Genomic DNA, 18,330 nt, shown 5'->3' with positions numbered 1-18,330 from the left:
AGAGTAATAGTAAGTGGAGTTTGAGAAAAGGTTAAAAGGTTAATCCTTTCTTTCTTTGTTCTAGGGTTCCCCAATATGCAGTTTGAGAAACTTAATCTCAAAGTGAATCCAGGTTTTGTGTGGGAATTGCTTGGTTTCATTACAAGTGCTGATCAGCACTGAGGGCTGTTCGTTGACCGTTATTCGCCACTGCTGGTATGCACCATCTTCCTTTGCCCACCCCCAGGCCCTCGTTTGGTCGTCTGCCTCCTCCATCTCTGCAGCGCCAGTTCCCCAGTTCTGCCACAGCCCCGTGCTTCTCCCATGCCTCCACTCCGTGCATGGGCTCTGCTCGTCCCTGTCGTCTGCAGCCACAAAATCCCTTGCTATTCCAGATGAAACAAAGCAAGCCAAATTCACTGTCAAACTGTATGGATTCACTGTCTTTCTGCAACAGGATTTCATACACAGTTTATCTCCCAGTTACTAGCAAAAAACCAAATGTAGTTCCCCTGAGCACATATCTTTATATCTGCCAATTAAGGATAAGATAGAGATTTAGCCTAGGATTTTCAAAAGAAACCCAAAGGAAGTAAATTTTCAGTTCACACCGAAGTTCACTGACTTTAGGCTCTATCCCTCCTCTGTACCTCTGAAATCCCCAGCAGTAGCTCTCTAATTGAGCTGTCCTGAACACATCCTCCACACGGCTTTAGAGACTCACTGAATATGGTAATGTCAAACTTTAAGTGTACTTGGATCTCATGCTAAAAATTTTACACTCGGCTATCAAAATCTTTTGTTTATCCTGGACGCTGTTGCATTTCACGTTGTCAATTACCCTGAGGATGTTTTAAGCTCAATAATATCACCTTCCTCTGCATGTGTTGTGTGCAAAAGAGAAATGTGGTTTTGGGGAATAAAAGAACACATGCGTGAGCATTATGGGTAAACACAGACATCTCTCTCTGAAAATTGAAGCCTCTGTGTTGATCAAACTGAGTCTAGCAAGAACAGAGATGAACATATTCGCCTGGGAACCGTTCGCATGTTAACAGTGATTGCACAGGGCAGAGTATTTTATCTGAAGTGTCTTCAGTGAAAGAAATGAAGCAGGAGCTGGGAACGTGCTTATCAATAGACCTTATTCTGCTCATCCTTTGATAGATGAACATAGCAAGTTCCTTCAGGCTCCCCTCAATCTTCTACTTGTTTGTGCTGGACTTCATTGATCCATATTTAGCCCTCCCTGATAATGTGACATGACAGCACATGTAAATGGCCAAGTCAATGAGCATTTCCTTTCAGCTGAAACAAAGCCAGTCAGATTGACTATCAAACTCTTTGGATTTATATTCCTGTTTGAAATAGAATCTATTACCTTGTTAGAAACTAAAACAAAACACAATAAAAAGTGTGCAACCATTTTTTGTTATTGTAGTTAAAGGAGAACAATTTTATGGGAGGAGTGTCCTCTGGGCATGCTCCAGTCAACTCTATCAAACAGAGAGGCCAAGAATGATAAAATTCAAAACCTGCAGCTGGTGGTTCCTTTGGGAGTCACATTACAGTAGTACAAGCAACAGTCTTTCGTTTCAAAAAGGGAAGCATACGACTGCAGCCAAAGGCCTGTCAGCACTATTTTAGGTAAGCTGATCTGCATAAAGACCATTGTAATCTCTTGTGCTGCTCAGGTTTTAAGCGATATTTTTGTTTCATAATGCTGTTTCTGTGTCCACTGAAAACATCTGCTTAGACGTGCCAGGCTCGATTGTGCACCCTGTTACATCACTTGGCAAATGAGGTCACCTCAAGTAAATAGCAGTATTATGGAGAGGAGAATGAAAGCCCCACGATTTAACTGTTAGGACTCGAGCTGCAACCCATTGTGATGGCTGAAAATGATGCAGCAATGCTGAAAAGGCTCAGTGGCTGCAGTGGATGAGGCAAGCAATAGGGAGGACTCGAACACAAGTAATTGTGCCCCTCAAGATCCTTTTTCACAGTGCCAAACACTGACCGAGGGCATGGGCACGCGACCGTTGTGCAAACTCTCCTGCCCAGAGTCGGCATTGCTTCACATGGAGTTCATCCATGCAGCCTATTTGTAGCAGCAATAGTGCATTTTCACATGGTGATTAATTCACAGGGGGGTTCACTGAGCTGGAGCATATTGTTAAGCTGAGACTTTAATATATAACAAGCAGCACACTACAGGCATTAGAGAAAACAGCTTGGGACAGAGGGAGAAGGGTCTGTGGGATTGCATGGCTGCCTCCAACTGCTACCAGACTAACTGCACCCACCTCACCCAAACAAGGTCCAGAGCTTGTATTGCAAACTCAGTCTCCTAAAGTGTGATTAAAATTTACCGTAAGGATTATTGCTCTCAGCTGATGAGAATTCATGGGCTGTATTGGGCATGATAGAAGTAGGCACTAGATGGCCAGGCTATGCCAAGCCCAGCCGTGTGCCCAGTGTGGTGCCAGGGCAGGGTGATGCCCTGGGCCATCACACGTTCACGTGCCCTGAGGCCTGCCTGGCACCCAGCGCCGTCTAACAGTCATGTCGGTAATGTGCCCCGGTTTTTCCAGTATGTAATAAATCCCTTTGAAAATTCCCGCTCTGCAGTGTGACACCTGCAAGGGGAAAAGGGGCAGGAAAACGTGCCACCCAGGACCAGGTCTTCCTTCAGCAGCTTGGAGATGAACGCCACTCACTGTCGTCATTCCTCCCGATGTGTTTTCTGTCATCTCAAATCTGCATTTCCCTTTATGTTCTATTAGACCAGCCTACTACTGAAAATCATTAAAAGCAACTTATCCAAATCCACCTTTGAGTTAATTTTGGGCCTAAGGCCCTGATTTATAGTAACGGGACCTAGGGACCAACAATAAAAAAGAAAAATAGTAGCTATTAAATCAGTAAAAAGGAAACGACTTGGAAAAGGAGAGGGATGCCAAGCTAGCCTCTCCAGCAGTGGCAGAAGGGAGTCAGACTTACAGGACCATATGGCTTAGACATAGTTTGAATAATCTCCTCCAATTAAAAATAAAGCCAGTTTTATATAAAACATCTGTTCCATGAATTCAACAATTTGGGCAAAAAAATCATCAGGGGATACTTCAAGTCCTTCATCATGTTTTCGGTTTCTCTGTTCAGATCCTTACCCATTTTGAGGAGTTAATATCCCTGAAGGAGGAGTGTTGTGGTTTCCTATGATGCTACCAAGCATCAGTGTGGGCTTTTGCATTTCTGTACGCTGGGCATCCACGCTGCCTTCAGCTCTCCAGCCTTCATTGCAAAGGTGGGTGTGTTTTAGGAGAGCCCAGAGCAGCTGAGGCAGGTCAGCAAAGATCAGCAGAGGGTTTGCAGTGAACGGGCAGCGCTGGAGCTGGGCTGGGGTGAGACGCAGGAAGGCAAATCTCCCCATCAGCCCTGTGTGCTGGTCTCGTTACAGGGCTGGGAGCTGGGCATGGCTGTCCGCTGGGGAGGGAATCCATCTGATGTAATTGGGCTTGTATGTATCTAAAACACAGTGGTACTTAGCCACTAAATCCTGATCCCTGCACGAAGACAGGACAAGATTATCCCTTTTCTGCCTTCACACACTCACAGCAGGACCATAACAGGAAAATGTAGCTTTGAAGCAATCCACAACTGCTTGTTTTGGAAGTGTCTGGTTTGCATTTGACAAGGGGAGGGAGGTCTGTTGCAAGTATTATTTGAAATTATATCTCTTTTCATAACTACATTAAAAGTGTAATTGTGCGGATAGCAACATACCTGTCTAAAGTAATTAACTAGATTACAAAGGAAATACAATCTGGGGATATGTGTATCGAGCAAATTTCATCCAGTGCACAAACTGAGATTTGCTTTGTTCTAAAGCATCCCAAGGGTGATCTTATTGTGCTTTTCCTCTGACTATCATTTGCTTCCTTCTCAAGAGGACATCAGTTTGAGATGTTTCCTCAGGTTGTTGTGAGCCATTGTTCCTAGTTCTTCAGGTAACTATTTTTATTTCTGTATGTAATTTAAAAGCAGAGGTGGCTAATGAGGGTACCTGTAGGTCCTAATCATTCCCTGATGTTGACATCAGGGAAACCATAGGGTTTCTGCTGATAAACAAATAGAGGGCGTCATAATCAGCTGCGAACACTGTCTGAGGTGGCAACAGGGCTGCTGGAACATTATTTGATTCCTTCCTTCTCAAAACTCTGGCCAAGGCAGAACACCTCGGTTGATAAAGACAGATGTGCACCATGCCCGCCCTTTGCCCTTGCAAAGCGCGATTATCCTTTGTCTTTCTAAAGCTTCTGTTGGACTTGAGTTCTCCTTCTCCAATGGTACCAGGTATGTGATGCAGGCAACTGGGTTTCTGTTTTAAACTCGTCAGCTGTGTAGACCTTTTACTGTGCACACTTTGCCTGTGCTGTTTCACAAAGTTCCTGGCCAGAATACATGATCAGATTTTCTGTACCTGCCAGTACCAGTATGTACCAGTATGACCAGATTTTGTGTTCCAGTGTCTTGGGAATTGATGTTCGATGAATCATCTGTTGACTGAAACCCTTCACCTCCCGGGACAGGATTGTCTGGTTTGCTTAGACTGTGCTGGACATACAAAAGAAAGCAACTAGTCAGTACTCCCTGATTTCAGTTTATCCTTGTGCTTTTATTAACCCTGGGTGAGTTTAAAACATCTTATGGCTGTGAAATGTGGCAGGTGGGGGATTACTGTGGAGGGCTTCAGTCATCTGCCTTGCTCACCTTCTGCAACACTGGTATTAAAGGGGTTTGGAGGCAGTTTTGCTGTCTCTGTGTCACTGAGGAAACACGGATTGTATCTGCTCCATTTTGTGCTTCTCCAGGGAAGGGAAAGGAATGGAATTTGGGTACCAGCTCTCTGAGCCAAATGCCATGAGAAAACCTTCAATCTTATAGGATCAAACACAGACTGATGCTCTGGTTCAATTTGTTGGGTGAAACAAAGTGAGTCTGGTCATCTTTATCTTCAAAAGCATTTTTTATAGTTGGATGCACTGTTTAATTTGGGTCAACTTTAGCCTTACTTTCTGGAAAAAAAGGCTCCAGAAATATTTCAGACAGCTCCATTCAAGCTGTTCTGCAGATGTCAGCATATGTCCAAAAATCCAGCACAATCAGGATGTGGTCGTCTAGTAGGGACTCCAGCAAGAGATGCTGGATGGCAAAGGTATGTGCTATTTCAGACCGTTACACCAGATTTCCTTTCTGTTAGCATATTTATGTGTCCCACGTGCTGTCCCTGACTCTTCTTCCCGCTGTGGAATAACTTACTGTGTCTTGATTTATAGAATGCTGCACATCCAGATGCCTCTGTTATCTCCTCTCTGAGAGGAGCAAAGCTGGTACATTTGGGCTACAGGGCTGTCAACACGATCCCAGCCATGTGTTTCACTAATTGCTTAAATATAAAGAGACCTCCTGGTGAAGCTCAGGCAGTGGTCCTCTTTGTTTGGACAGACAAAACAGAAAGGGTGGGAAGCACCGATTCCATCTTAATGGAAGATGGGTAGAAGGGCCTGAGGACCAAGAAAGACGTAGAGAGCCAGGTATTCTCCACCGAATTTCCAATTCTGAACTCAGTCCGGAGCAATTCTGCTGACCGTAATAGGTTATCTCTGGTTCATCTCATAGCTCCTGAAATACAGCCTGTCCCCATAGAAACACCTTCATACCGACGCAACGAAGCGTTCACCGGAATTGCCAGAGCTCTCAGCTCAGCGTCCTTTGGAGCTGTAGAGGCTTTAGAGGGAGGAACGTGGGTGACTCAGTGTTTGCACTCCAAACAGAGCCTGTTACAAAGTAAGAAAACTAAAGTAATTCTCTAGTACTGAAATTCCTCAAAGGCTTCTTCTGAATTTGTTCTCTCTCTCTAACCTCCCAGTAAAAAGAAAATGTCTACAAAATTACAGAAATTTTCACAAAGAACTCCACAGGAGGATAAGATTTCTCAAGCCTGTCCCCCAGCTAGAGTGACAACTCCTGGATCTATTTCAGTGCAGACAGAATCAACGTCTAAGCAGTCTTACTTTTTTTAATCTCTTGATAAGAATGCAAATGCAATTCTTGCTCCCACTGCCTCTCTCACCCTCTTGAAATAGGCTGTTTATGGTGACTAAATGCTTCTATCCAAAACTGGCTGTCATCCAAAACCACATGGGCAGAAAGCCTAAGAGCAACAGAACACTAATCATTTATATTAGGACACAGTGCAGCACCACACAGAATGCTTTGTTTTAACTAACAAGAGCTCTGCATCCTATTGAATATATGTCGATAACCAGCTCGTGTGGATTTCTACAACAATGCTGGCATATTTCAAAATACTTACATACTCTCAGCAGCTCTTCTGGCCCTGATAGATTCATTCTCCATTGCGGATTCTTTGATGGAAAATCAGATGTTGGCTTAAGATTTGTACTGCAGAGTAAACAACTTCTTACCTACCTGAAATATATTGGGTCATACCTACATCTGCAGATGCTGTGCACTGCTGATTCTGCCTCTGAATATGATTTTATGATTGAAAAATATACTGAAGGGGAAATTGAAGCATTTTAGGAGCAGAAAAAGGAAAAGGAGATAAATATGAACAAGTGATACAGCAATTTTAATAACAGAGTATGCTGGATAATTTAGTATAGTGAGTTGGGCTGGGCATGGTTCTTTACATGATAATCTATTTTTAAATAGCTTAATATTGCATGAGAGGATACTTGTGTGTTATGTACTGACAGAGCATCTTTGACAGTCACGAGCCCTTGGGCCAAACAAATGACAGTCTATATAGGCTTTGGCAAAGGTATGGCATCTTGAGCTTACTGTGTTTTCAGGCAGCGTGATACTCAAAAGGAGTTGATGCAAAGGTAAGAGATAGGCATAATGCACTGACATTTATTCTCCTGTTCTCTGTTAGTACTCAGTTGTGAGAAGGGTCTGACCAAACTATAGGCATATTTGGAAATGGGGAATTCCAGGATAACTGATCCGTGTAATTCACTTGGCCGTGAGCGGCGCTGACTGGCAGTGAGGTGGCCTGAGCTGTAGTCATTCCTCAGCTCCCAGCCCAGGGATTCAAATGCAGCACTGAGCCAAAGGAACCGCTCGGGTACACGCAGCATCTGCCCGGGGCTGGCTGGCGGGAGGCAGCAGCATCAAACCCCTGGCTGTGGTCCAGCTCACGTGGTCTCCCCTAGGTGTCAAATGTAGTTCCCTGAGAGAACAGGTAGCCAGATCGTCTCTGTTATGTGCTCTCACATTTCACAGACCACAGTGTGGTTCATGAGCCTCCAGCAAACTTAAGACCTTAATTACAAAAGGACTAAAACCTTAATTATGGCACCGTGCCACAGGAGGGAAGACCAAGCACACCAATACTTTGCACGCTTGTAGAAACAGACAGCTGAAATGTTGCTACATTTGCTGGGGCAGCTGGTATTTATTCACTTACGCTGATACAACCATCACAGTATCACAATCACAGTTCTCTGCCTCTCAGAGATTTCGTCCGTCTTTTAGAACCAGCATGAGATCCATTGTGGTCTGCAGGATAAACCATTTAGTTACCATTTAAGAAGTCCCTGAGGAATCCTTCTCCAGACACCCATCTCCCAAATCCCTTCTCACCCTGTTAGAGAGTTGTTCATTCCCAATTTTCTTTCAACTTAAGTGGATTTAGTACTAGTTAAGGTCTATTTTAGAGGGAAGGAAGGACAGCCTGTGCCCTGATAGGTCTTTTCCATCTGCAGTCTAATGATAGATATGCCTCTGGAGTTCAGTCTGGCTTCCTCTGGCTGCTGCTTTGTGGCTGGAAACTAAACAGATGCAGCAGTGACCATGCACACACACTGTGATTCAGGAAAGACCATCTCGTGGTAATCCTGCACTAACCGGTACCTGCCGGTCCCTGGAGCCAAGCTGGCTCCTGCCCTTGGAGCAGCCTGCGTGCCCCTACAGCAGGATGTCCCCATGCCTGGGATCATTTTGGTGGCTTGCACTTCGCCCTCCCATAGCTGACGGGCACTCAGTTGGGTATTCCCAGAAGCAAAAAGGCTCGCGTAAGTTGTGACAAAACTCATTCACCAGAGTCAGTGTCTGACATAAACTCCTTGCATCGACGCTCAGAGGTTGGTGAGCAATGGCCTGTGGTAGAGAGGGGAGTTTTCAATCGCTGTGTGGCTGGGTCCCTGCCTGCAGTGGTGACACAGGGCAAGGCTCTATTCTAGCTCAAGTTTGATCTGTTTTAGAACATCGTGGTGAAAACACTTACACTCTTAATGCACCGTGATGCTTTCTAGCCCAGGCACAAGTGATCGCAGAGGATGGGAGATGGTTTGCTGGTGGCAGGCAGTGTGGAGACAGGCTGGGGCTCCTGCTGGCTGCTTTCAGGACATACGGCATGTTCGCTCGGGACTGCTTGGGGCCCTCTTGCTTCCTCATTTTGCTACTTGCTTCTGCCGTTTCCTTTTCTTCCTGATTTTAAGGCTATTGCTTTCTGTGTAATTCATTAGATTTGTCTGTGTGTCAGATCTTTCAGTTATGCCTTGTGCTCTGCAAAGACATGTTGCATTGTTATTTTTATTTTAATGTCTCTCACCGATCTTGTTGTACCATACACAGATTAGACTGCTGTCTGGGCTTTAAATATATTCAGTCAGTGGTTTTAATGGTGGTTTTTATCACAGAAATAATAAAAGTGAACATTACATGTTAAAATATGAAGCCATTTACCTGTGAAGTTCAACCTTAAGGGTATTCTCTGTTTTCCTTCTCTTTCCAAACCAAATGCAATATGTGTGAGAAACCAGCAGCCCATCCGTATTCCAATTTGTGTGCTCCGAGGTAGAGCAAAGCATGATGTACTTCTCTGAGATTGGAAAATTACTCTCCAAAAACAAATTAAGTAACTAATAGCTTGAGGGATCACTTCATAGGTGAAAGGATTTCTGTCATTGGGAACCAGATGTATTTGCATTATTCCTCAGTGGCTTACAATTTGTATACTTATTTGTATAATATAAGCTTTCTAGAGACATTACTTTGCTGTGGGTTAATTTGGTAAGTAAATGTTCTTTGTGGTGTGGTGGTATGTAAGACACAGAAGAGGCACGGCAAGCACCTGGAAGTCCTTGGCAAAAGGGAGGAGCTCCTTTTCTATTCTTTGTTGCCAGCACCTAAAAATGATGTGTGGGCCCCTACCTGAGCTAAGGGCTTGCACCTACACCTACACCTGTAAAAGGGAACCTGCTTAATTCCTCCTGCCAAAGAGGGGATCTTTCCCTGAAAATGCATTATTTTAGCACTGGCTCCGACCGGTGAGTGGGAGCACGGGGAAGCCCTGGTCCGTGTTTCCACCCAGAGTATGTTGGAGGGGCAGGTGATATGAATTCATACGGCTTCCAGGGAGCCGAAGGAGGCTGGCTGCCTCCCTCACACATCAAAGGTAGGCTTCTAAAGCCAGGGGGGTGAATATCTCCCCTGCTGAGGAGGAGCTTGATCACACCAGGTGCTGAGCAGCTCCTGGAGGGGATGATTATTCCAGTTCTCATTATATTAAATTGCTATTTTTAATGAATCAGAGAAAACAGGAGCTCAGGGATAGATGGTACCTGAGGGTCACGGAGCACACCTGCCTCCCATGGGATAATGTTTACAGGTGTTGCCCTGATTGAAGCATCTGTTTGTATCACAGATGTATAGTTACTTGAGGAGGGAATGGCAAAGGCCTGCCATAGCCTGAGTTTAGGCCAGCTGCCCCTCAGCATCGCAGGCAAGGAGCAGGGACCTGCTCAGGGTAGCATTCCCCAGGCTGATGCTCCCTGGGAAGTGCCTTGTTAGTCCCAAACTTTCCCAAGTTCTCTCTTCACCAGGCCTTTTTCCCTGGAATATTTCAGGGCTGTTTCACCTTCCCTGCTTAAGCAACAAAAGTGACTTATTTTTCAAAAATCAACCTGAACCATATGAAGACCTTTTTTTTAATATTCTGGAGCATCCTCTGCCCATATCATTAGAAACGGTGGGTCTTGGAATCCTGTCTGAACCAGCTCCTTCATGCCCAGACACCGCACATCATATTTAGATAAGCGCTTTGAAGACAAGCGAGAGTTAATTCTTTATAGCAAATTAGCTGGCTGTGTGACGGCAAACACGGACACCTAGTGGTACTCAAGTGCAGGGCATGTAGATGCTTTAAATTTATCTCTGGAAGAGAAGTAGATACAGCAGAGTGTTTGTTCACATGTTTTCCCCTAAAAGAAGGAGAGTTTTGATTATTTTCAGAGAAAGTATCATAGATAGCATAATACGGGGGAAAGAAAATTTATTTAGCAAGGAGTATTGAAATAATTAGGGGAAAATCATGGCATTCGGTAAGATTCGTCAGTCTATTTACCAAGAAGTAATCAGTTTTTTTCATGTGTCTTAAATATCTCAGACCATACCAGATCAGATACCATATTGGACCAGAAAGATTTTCTGCCCCTAAATTAGTCCATAGCAAAGAAACCTCAGCAAATAGTATAGCAATATCATTCTTACCACACCTGTGGGTGTTTGTACTCCAGTTATGGGGAGATTATATCAGCGTGAAGAACGATGGGTTTGCTGGTGAACTGCATAGCTGGGTGCTAAACTGATCTCTTGTGCGCTTTCATCAACCACTGAGCTCTTTCTGCCAGGATTAATGCAAGCACTCTGTCTGAATGGCCTCAAACAGCTGCCATGGTTTGGTTTGTTTGTTTTTTCTATTTATTTACAAATAATCTTTCAGAAAAATATTTCCTTCTTCTTCCCCAAATCTAGCATTTCGTCTACGGCAGAGACACAGGACAGGTGAGAGCCAGTCCTTGTCCACTGACCCCTTTTTGTAATTGTAAATGTCACCTCTGTGAATGGGATTTCTTTCACATCTGCATTAGACACACAAACCACTATGCCACAGTGGGGAGACAGGCTGTTCCCATGGGAATGTGCATTCAGGGCTGCGAGGGCTAAGATAAAGGATTTTGAGATTGTACCAGCTGAAGAGTTAAGTCTGTAGAGATGAGCGTGCTCTCCTCAAGGGCGCCCCATTCAAGCTGATAAGCAGATCCCAGTTTCCATTCATTTCACAGAGATACTCAGCATGTTACAAGATTTCTCCCGACTCAGTTTGATTTAGAAGTTGTTCTTTTGAAAACATTCTATAATATGCTTGTGTTTAGCTTTATATCCTGAGAAATTGGGAGGTTTGTAGTATTACACTGTTTTGAGTCAGCTTGTTTACTATCCTCATCTTCATAACTTTTGAATCCGTGAACTAGCTAATTTCTATCAAATTGGACACTGGAATAAGGACCTCAAAGATTCCTGCATGCTCTGGGGGAGCAGGCAGCATGCAGAGGAGAAAGACCCAAAAGAGGGCCCCTAATGACAGGCAGACAGCGAGAAATCCACACTGCAGAGGAGCACTGAGAAAGATTCCTCACACTGGAAAAACTTAGATTTTTGCTCACACTTTTTTAGACACCAAGAATCAATCTCTGAGATCCAAATCTGTAAGAAAACAAGCTTCATTAGCTCTGCTGCTGGTGCAATCACGTCTTCTGTTTTGTTCTGCTGTATACACAAGCGCTTATATACCCAGTCTCTGGTTATATGGAGCTTATGATTAAACAGAGACCAGAATTGTTCATCAAGAGCCGCAGGGTGTGAGGCTGAAGGAAAGCAGCAGGTTACCAGTGCTCAGTACGGAAGTAAGATGATACATTTATTCTTAGATACAAATCCTGGAAGTCAGCATATAATCAGTCACTCTACGTTTATATATTTACACCTCTGTTTTCTATCAGAGAGCATGGGAGGAGCTTTTCTCATCTGCCCAGTCAGGATTCCCTAGTCTCCCAAGAGGTCCCTGGAGCAAGTTTGGGAAGATGAGGGGATGTTTCTTGTCTTGCAAAAAAAATGTAGCTGTTTCCTCACTGCACTGGGGGCATGTGAGACTGTGTCTAGCTCATGCCGTAAAGGGATGAGCTGGAATTTGTCCTGCCACGAGGGCACAGTGCCAAGGCAGCCTGGGCTATTGCCGGTCTAGAGAGACACCCCGGAACTCAAGCAAGAAAAAAAGCAAGGTTTCTGATGGACACCCACAGCTAGAAAATTCACCCACAGCTAGCTTTCAAAAGGTTACTGGGTGGGTAGCTTTGACTTCTCACTTCAGCCCGGTAGAATCAATAAGAAGTAAAGGAAACCAGGGCCACAACATGTTGAACTTTGACAAAAGAAATTATTAACTTGGCTTGTAAGGAGTACAAATCCTGTCTTTGCCAGTGTAAATATGGTGCAAAGATGATTGCCTTCATCCTGCCCTCTCTAACTTCTATTCCTGTTCTTTTTTTTTTCCTGTTGAACCTGGGCAGTTGTCTGGAGGGTGTGAACTAACCGTGGTGCTCCAGGACTTCACAGCGGGCCACAGCAGCGAGCTGAGCATTCAGGTGGGGCAGACGGTGGAGCTGCTGGAGAGGCCGAGTGAAAGGCCAGGCTGGTGTTTGGTCCGGACGACGGAGCGGAGCCCACCTCAGGAGGGTCTGGTCCCCAGCAGCGCTCTCTGCATTTCCCATTCCCGCAGCAGCGTGGAGATGGATTGCTTCTTCCCTTCAGGAAAAGGTAGGACACAGTCCGGCAGGTTAAAGACTGTTTTGGATTTCCCCTTTTGTATCATGTAAGTGCAAAGCTGCTTGGGCTGCTCTTGCAGTCAGCGTGGGTAAAAGGCTGTTTAGTCGTTAGTGGGTTTTGTTACCAGATCTCTGTGAATCGGCACAGCACTAGCCTTACTCCATTTCCATGAATCAATGTTTGTATGTGTGCGTCTTTTGCTGTGTGGCAATCATTATTGTCTCGAGATTCTGGGTAAAAATAAGACCTTTTAACAAAAAAAGGAACTACTTTTAGTGCCTGAAAGCCTAGAGGGAGGGAAAGTCATGTTGTATATACACTCAGGATGCCCCAAATGGTGGATATGTTATTTTATGAGTGCCACGGTGCACACTAGTGCATGGTCTTTTAGTATATCCCTGCTGCCTGTCTATTATTGCAAACAAGCCACCAGTGAGGACTGGTATGCTCTATTGACTCGTGAACTGGAGACATTGTGTGTAATGGCACTGTACAGTGGGGAAAGAATCCTTTACAATTAGCGTGCAACAAAACACATACCTGGTATTGTCCTGAGAGCTTGGGCTTCACCTGCAATGAATGGTGAAATATCGTTTGTCTGTGTGGTGTCTGTGGCCTATTTAGTGGATGTTCTGTTCTGAGCAATGTGTGTCCTGCGTACAGCATCCATGCAACCAGGCATAGGAGATGCTCCAGACTGGTAAGACCAGAACCGGTTCAGTTCAGCGTGGCCACAGAAGGTCCCCTTTTGGCTGTGCCCCTGTTTTTGGCCACGCGCAATGCAAGTGAGGTCCAGGGAGGAAAGACTCGTCATCCCACTCCCGACTTCAGGCCTGCAATCCGAACTGGCTTTTTAAAAATGTTTTTTTCCTTCTGCATTAATGGAAATAGAATCTGATCCGTTCTTGTTTAAGCAAGTTAAGCTTGGAGGTTTTGTTTGTTTTGAGAAAAAGCACTGAAACCGAGCTGTAGCCCCTCCTTGCTCCCTGCCTGCCCTCCCACTGCGGATGCTGGGAGCGGGGCACACCCCCAGGACAGAGCAGGGTGGCAGGGCTGCGGTCCGCAGTCAGAGTTTCCCTTAAAGAGCTGTCTGATCCACACCTGGGGGAGGAGAGCGTGGCTTTTCCTTCCAGATTTGATCCCCTCAGCAGGTCTCTTTTGATTAGGTGCTTCCCCTTGCCCTGCTTTGCAAAAGGGAGGAGGTGAAGTCAGTGCTGTCAGCTCTGTCTGCGGTGCAAACTCCAAACTCCTCATGCGTTTCTTAGACCCGCTGCCACGTCTCCTCCCTGCCACGCGCCCGGGGCCCTGCCCTGCTTCTGTCACCACAGGAGGCTGTCCTGGGCCCCAGCTCTGCCCGGAGAAGCACTGCAGTTGCTTACGTGCAAATTGAATCTGTGAATAAGCAGAAGAGTAAAGCTGACAGTCAGCTTGGTCTGCGTAAGAGCAGTCACTGGCATGACTCACAGGAAGCCGGAGAAGTGTCTGCTGGGTGCATGGTCCAGAAGTCAGGCTTGGGTCCTCTGCTGAAGGATGCTGTGAGACACCACTCAAACTTTATTTAAGTGCACTAGGTTGTAGAGCCTTTCCTCAAATGAAAAAAAAACAAAACAAAACAAAAATTGCAGGAGTAGGCCATGGAAAGGGAGGCAGGAAGTCCCTAGGAGGATGGAGACAGGGCGGTGCAGGGGCTGAGGGCTGGTGGGGGACTCCACTTCTGGCACAATTGCGTGAGCTTCAGGGCACAATTGGACCGCAGGTACAGTGCGATGGACATAGTGCCAGGCTTCGGCTGATGGACCAGAGCCGACTGATGCCTGGAAGCCACCAGGCTGTGTCAGCACAGCACCGAGCCTGTGCTAGCACGCTTTGCCTGCCTGTGGGGCAGGCTATCTCACGTAACACGCTGTGACCACTTCCAGGTTGGAGCTGGCTCTTGTCCCATCATCTCCAAGCAGGTGCAGAGTCAGTCTGGGTCCGGCTGGCTCCAGCCATATATTCATGGCCTTCATTTCCTTATATCTCTTTCCCCCTCGACCTCAGTTTTTTTCCTGCACATACCAAAGCTGTATCAGGGAGCCTCAGTTTTAATGGGATCTCCAGAAGCGCTGCTAGAAATAATAATAATAACCACCCAACCCACAATTTTGGCCAGAGTACAGCAAATAGGTTCTGTGTCTAATCAGTTCTCCCTCTATTAGGAAAACAGGAAATTGTTTAAACTGAATGAACAGATGCTGGGAATAAAGGAAGAGGAATAAGTTTAAAGGGGAAAATGCAGTAGCCACTGGAAGAGCCTGCTGGTCTCATGAGATGCTGGAAGGATCAGCATGATAAATGTTTCTGACTATTCAGATTCTTGCCCTTCTCTACTTCCAGTAACTTTAGGCATGGGTTGGACTCAGAATCCCTTGGTCCAGGCTTCCATAAGTTCTGGCCTTTCTCTGCAACCCAGAACAGAGGTTGGCACATTTTATATCAACATCAAATGGTGTCCCCTGTCTGTTTCAAGTATGTAAACATACACAGTTGCAAAGAGCAGGTTAAAAGCTGAATTTTGCTTGCAGTTACCAGGACACATAATTCTTTGCTTTTACAAGCACTGTAATTTGAAGAACAGAAAGCATCTGTACTCAAAACTTAACATTTCTAATAATAGAATTTGCCATCTCTGATAGAAACATTCAGAGTTTTGACAAGTATTAAAACACGGTTACATCTGCGTAGTGGGAAACGCCTAATTACTGTGTTTGTCCCTATTATAACTTATGGTGGGCTATAAATGTAAATCATGTGGCTCAAGAAGCTTCCTACCATCCTTCAAATGAAAGAGTAAAGAAAGTAATATGTCAGCCAACACCTGAACAGATGAAGGCTTGAAAGATTTGATGGGATCACCAGAACATTTTGTAGACCATCAATGCAAGTCCTGATGAAACAAAAAAATAAGCCGTTTTTAAACAGCCTTACCGAAAGCCACTGGAAGCGTAAAACCAAACTTCACAACTGAACATGTGCTCTGGGTGTTCTTCACTTTTTTACACTATTCCTTTGAAAATAGGTAGTGAATCAACATAAAATATTGCAAAAGGGAAAACGTGGTGAGAATATAAGAGAACAAACCTGAAAGAAACACTTCCTGCCTTTTGTAATGAAATATCTTTACAGGTTTCTCTTGTTGTGTCGATCAGTAAAAGTGCAGAGACTTTAAGGACTGGTCTCCCAGGCTTCCATCTGACTGCTGGCTGGGTTCCTTTGGAGGATACACATTTGATTTTTTCATGACTTGACTACAGCTCAGAGCCCAAGTATAGTCCTGCCTGTCCTTCCTTTCCGATGATGTGACGGTGTTTGCAGTTACCCTCTACAAAAAGGCAAACAGGTTTCTGGGATTCACCTTTTGCAAGTCATTTACACATGACTGAGTAAAACAAACTCCTCTGCAGTCTCTGTTACTGTACTTGAGAATTTGTGGGATGTTTGGGTTTTTTTCTGACTAGCATTCGTAGGAAGGAAAAAGAAAGACCTGTGACATTAGGAATGAAGCTCTGTTTGAACTATCCCACGTGGCTAATTACAGGAAAGCTGTGACTTTTATTTCTGTCTCTTTTACCCGATAATTGAGCTCTAAGGTATTGAGCTATAAATTTCAAATTAAGCGAGAAATCCACATGGATAGAAAGCAACTTAATGACCTAGCCAATATTCATTAAGCACACTGTGACAAGCATATTCCTGGTGTCAGCCTGTTAGCTTTGACTGAGTGATTCCAAATTTGAATTTGGCCCATGAAACATTTAGATGAAATCATGATCTCAGAACTCTTATTTTATGACCCCTCACCCAGTATTTTTCTTGTAGCATCAAAATCATAGTGTAATTCAAAGAGTAACAAAGGCTAGTTTTTGCAGTAATTTTAAGCAAAGGAAAAAGAAAGCAATAAAAAAAAAAAAAAGGTTTTATGGCACTTGTTTTGGATTGATGATGTGTAAAAGGATCCCATTCAGGGCCCCAAACCAGATCCTGCCTGCAGGGTACTTGTGTCTGGTACATATCTCTGGAGGAGATGAGGAATATATTTTTTTAAGATGCTATGCAAACATCTTGCTGTGCAGGCAGATGGCCACTTAACAGCAGTGCTTTGGTGGCAGTGGCGTGTCCTTGTAACAGAGCAAACTGAGAAACAGGTGGGTCTCTTCCAACTGAAGAGGGAACATGGGTCTTGCAAGGTGTATGTTAGCAGGGTGAGCATCTCGCCTGCACTTCCCAGATGGGTCACATTGGCCCTGGTGCATCAGTTGGGAGAGCACCAGACTTTGGACAGGAGGGACAGGAGTTTTGGTGCTGATTAAGTGACAGCTTCTACATTTAGAGGGTTGCCTACCTGATCCTACAGCCAGAGAGAGCCTGTGGCTGGTAGGTGCGATGTCAGTCTGGGCTGTGAAAGAAGGAAGCGGAATAAGGATTTAAGGAGGCTGGTGAGAAGAAGAGTGGTATCAATGAAGAAGTCACTCTGAGACCTGTGGTTTTGTGACCACTCCTTGTGGGAAAGAGCACATCATTTAATGGACTAGTGTGCAAAGCCAGTGAGGCTAATCCGGCTCTTGTTGGGGTTGGAAGTCTCTTTCCTCCAGTTCCTGGTCTCAGAAGAGTTATCTATGTAGGGAAAAGCATAATTGTTTCTTCCCACGTCTCTGTTGTTAAGAACATCTTGGATTTTAGTGGGGGAAAAGAGTCTAGGCGGCTTTTATTGTGTCCCTGTTCCTGTTGAGTATTAAATTGCAATCTGCATTGGCTCACGCACTTTCTCTGTTGTGTTTTAAACAATCTCTGTTGTGAAACATATTCGATGGTAATGATTCCTGATGTCCCGGGGGAGCTGTGTGAGGACGATTCAGAAGTTTTAGCGCACTGCATTAAACCTTCAGTTGCCCTTGTAGAGGCTGAGAAATTGTTTTTGTTTTTGAAAGTCTTAATTAAGAGCAGTCAATTAAAATGTCTGTAAGGCTCTGAACTAAGGGAAACATTTCATTAGGTAACACAGTTGATTTAACTGGCACATAAACAGGTCATGGGGTTTCTATTAAGCAAACAATGTTCAGGCTCCTATTGTCAATATAAATATGCAGGATTTAAATAAAAAAACAAACCCTCACCTCTGTCCCTAATACCATTCCAACAAGGGTGTTCGGAGTCAAAATTTCATAGTATAGACTGTCTTTCAAGAGAGGACACGTGGACTCCTCCTGCCGGCATTTAGTGCCTCATGGCGTCCTTGTTAAAAGTTCAGGACATGGTTTATGTAGAAAAATCACATCAGGAAAGTTTTTTCTGCATTTTCACTGCTTTTCAATTATGGTAGAGCAGCTGGAAACCAGTCGGTAACCAGCATGGTGTAACACAGCAGCTCTCTGTGGGTTGGCACCAAGGGCTGCCAGGGCCCAGCTTGGGACTACTGCTCTACCCCAGTACACAAGTGTGGCTCCAGGCAGGCATGAAAAGAATGGGAATAGAAAGATGAAAGAGCTCAAAACCACTTTGCTATTTCAATCCGGTCACTCTTTCCCTTGTTTTTTTCTCTGCTGTGTCTCCCTCCCCTCTCTTGCCAAACAATGGCTATTGGTCTTCACTTTCACAGCCCTTCACAGCTTCTCC

General features: G+C 44.8%; 1 protein-coding gene across 10 annotated transcripts in view; it reads left to right on the top strand.

Annotated features, from left to right (window-relative positions):
* KALRN (kalirin RhoGEF kinase) overlaps positions 1-18,330 on the top strand; it is a 527,586-nt gene that overhangs the window by 412,443 nt on the left and 96,813 nt on the right. For 7 of the 10 annotated variants that reach the window (XM_063341757.1, XM_063341761.1, XM_063341756.1 and 4 more), the window contains exons 35-36: positions 10,828-10,857; positions 12,423-12,669. In XM_063341757.1, coding sequence (XP_063197827.1) covers positions 10,828-10,857; positions 12,423-12,669 — 277 coding nt within the window. The remainder of the gene's footprint in view (positions 1-10,827; positions 10,858-12,422; positions 12,670-18,330) is intronic. The other 3 variants (XM_063341758.1, XM_063341765.1, XM_063341764.1) reach the window with 1 other exon arrangement.

This window comes from Chroicocephalus ridibundus, chromosome 7 (assembly GCF_963924245.1).
Source record: "Chroicocephalus ridibundus chromosome 7, bChrRid1.1, whole genome shotgun sequence".
In the NCBI taxonomy this organism is placed as follows: Eukaryota; Metazoa; Chordata; class Aves; order Charadriiformes; family Laridae; genus Chroicocephalus; species Chroicocephalus ridibundus.
This window is presented reverse-complemented; position numbering and strand designations above follow the sequence as displayed.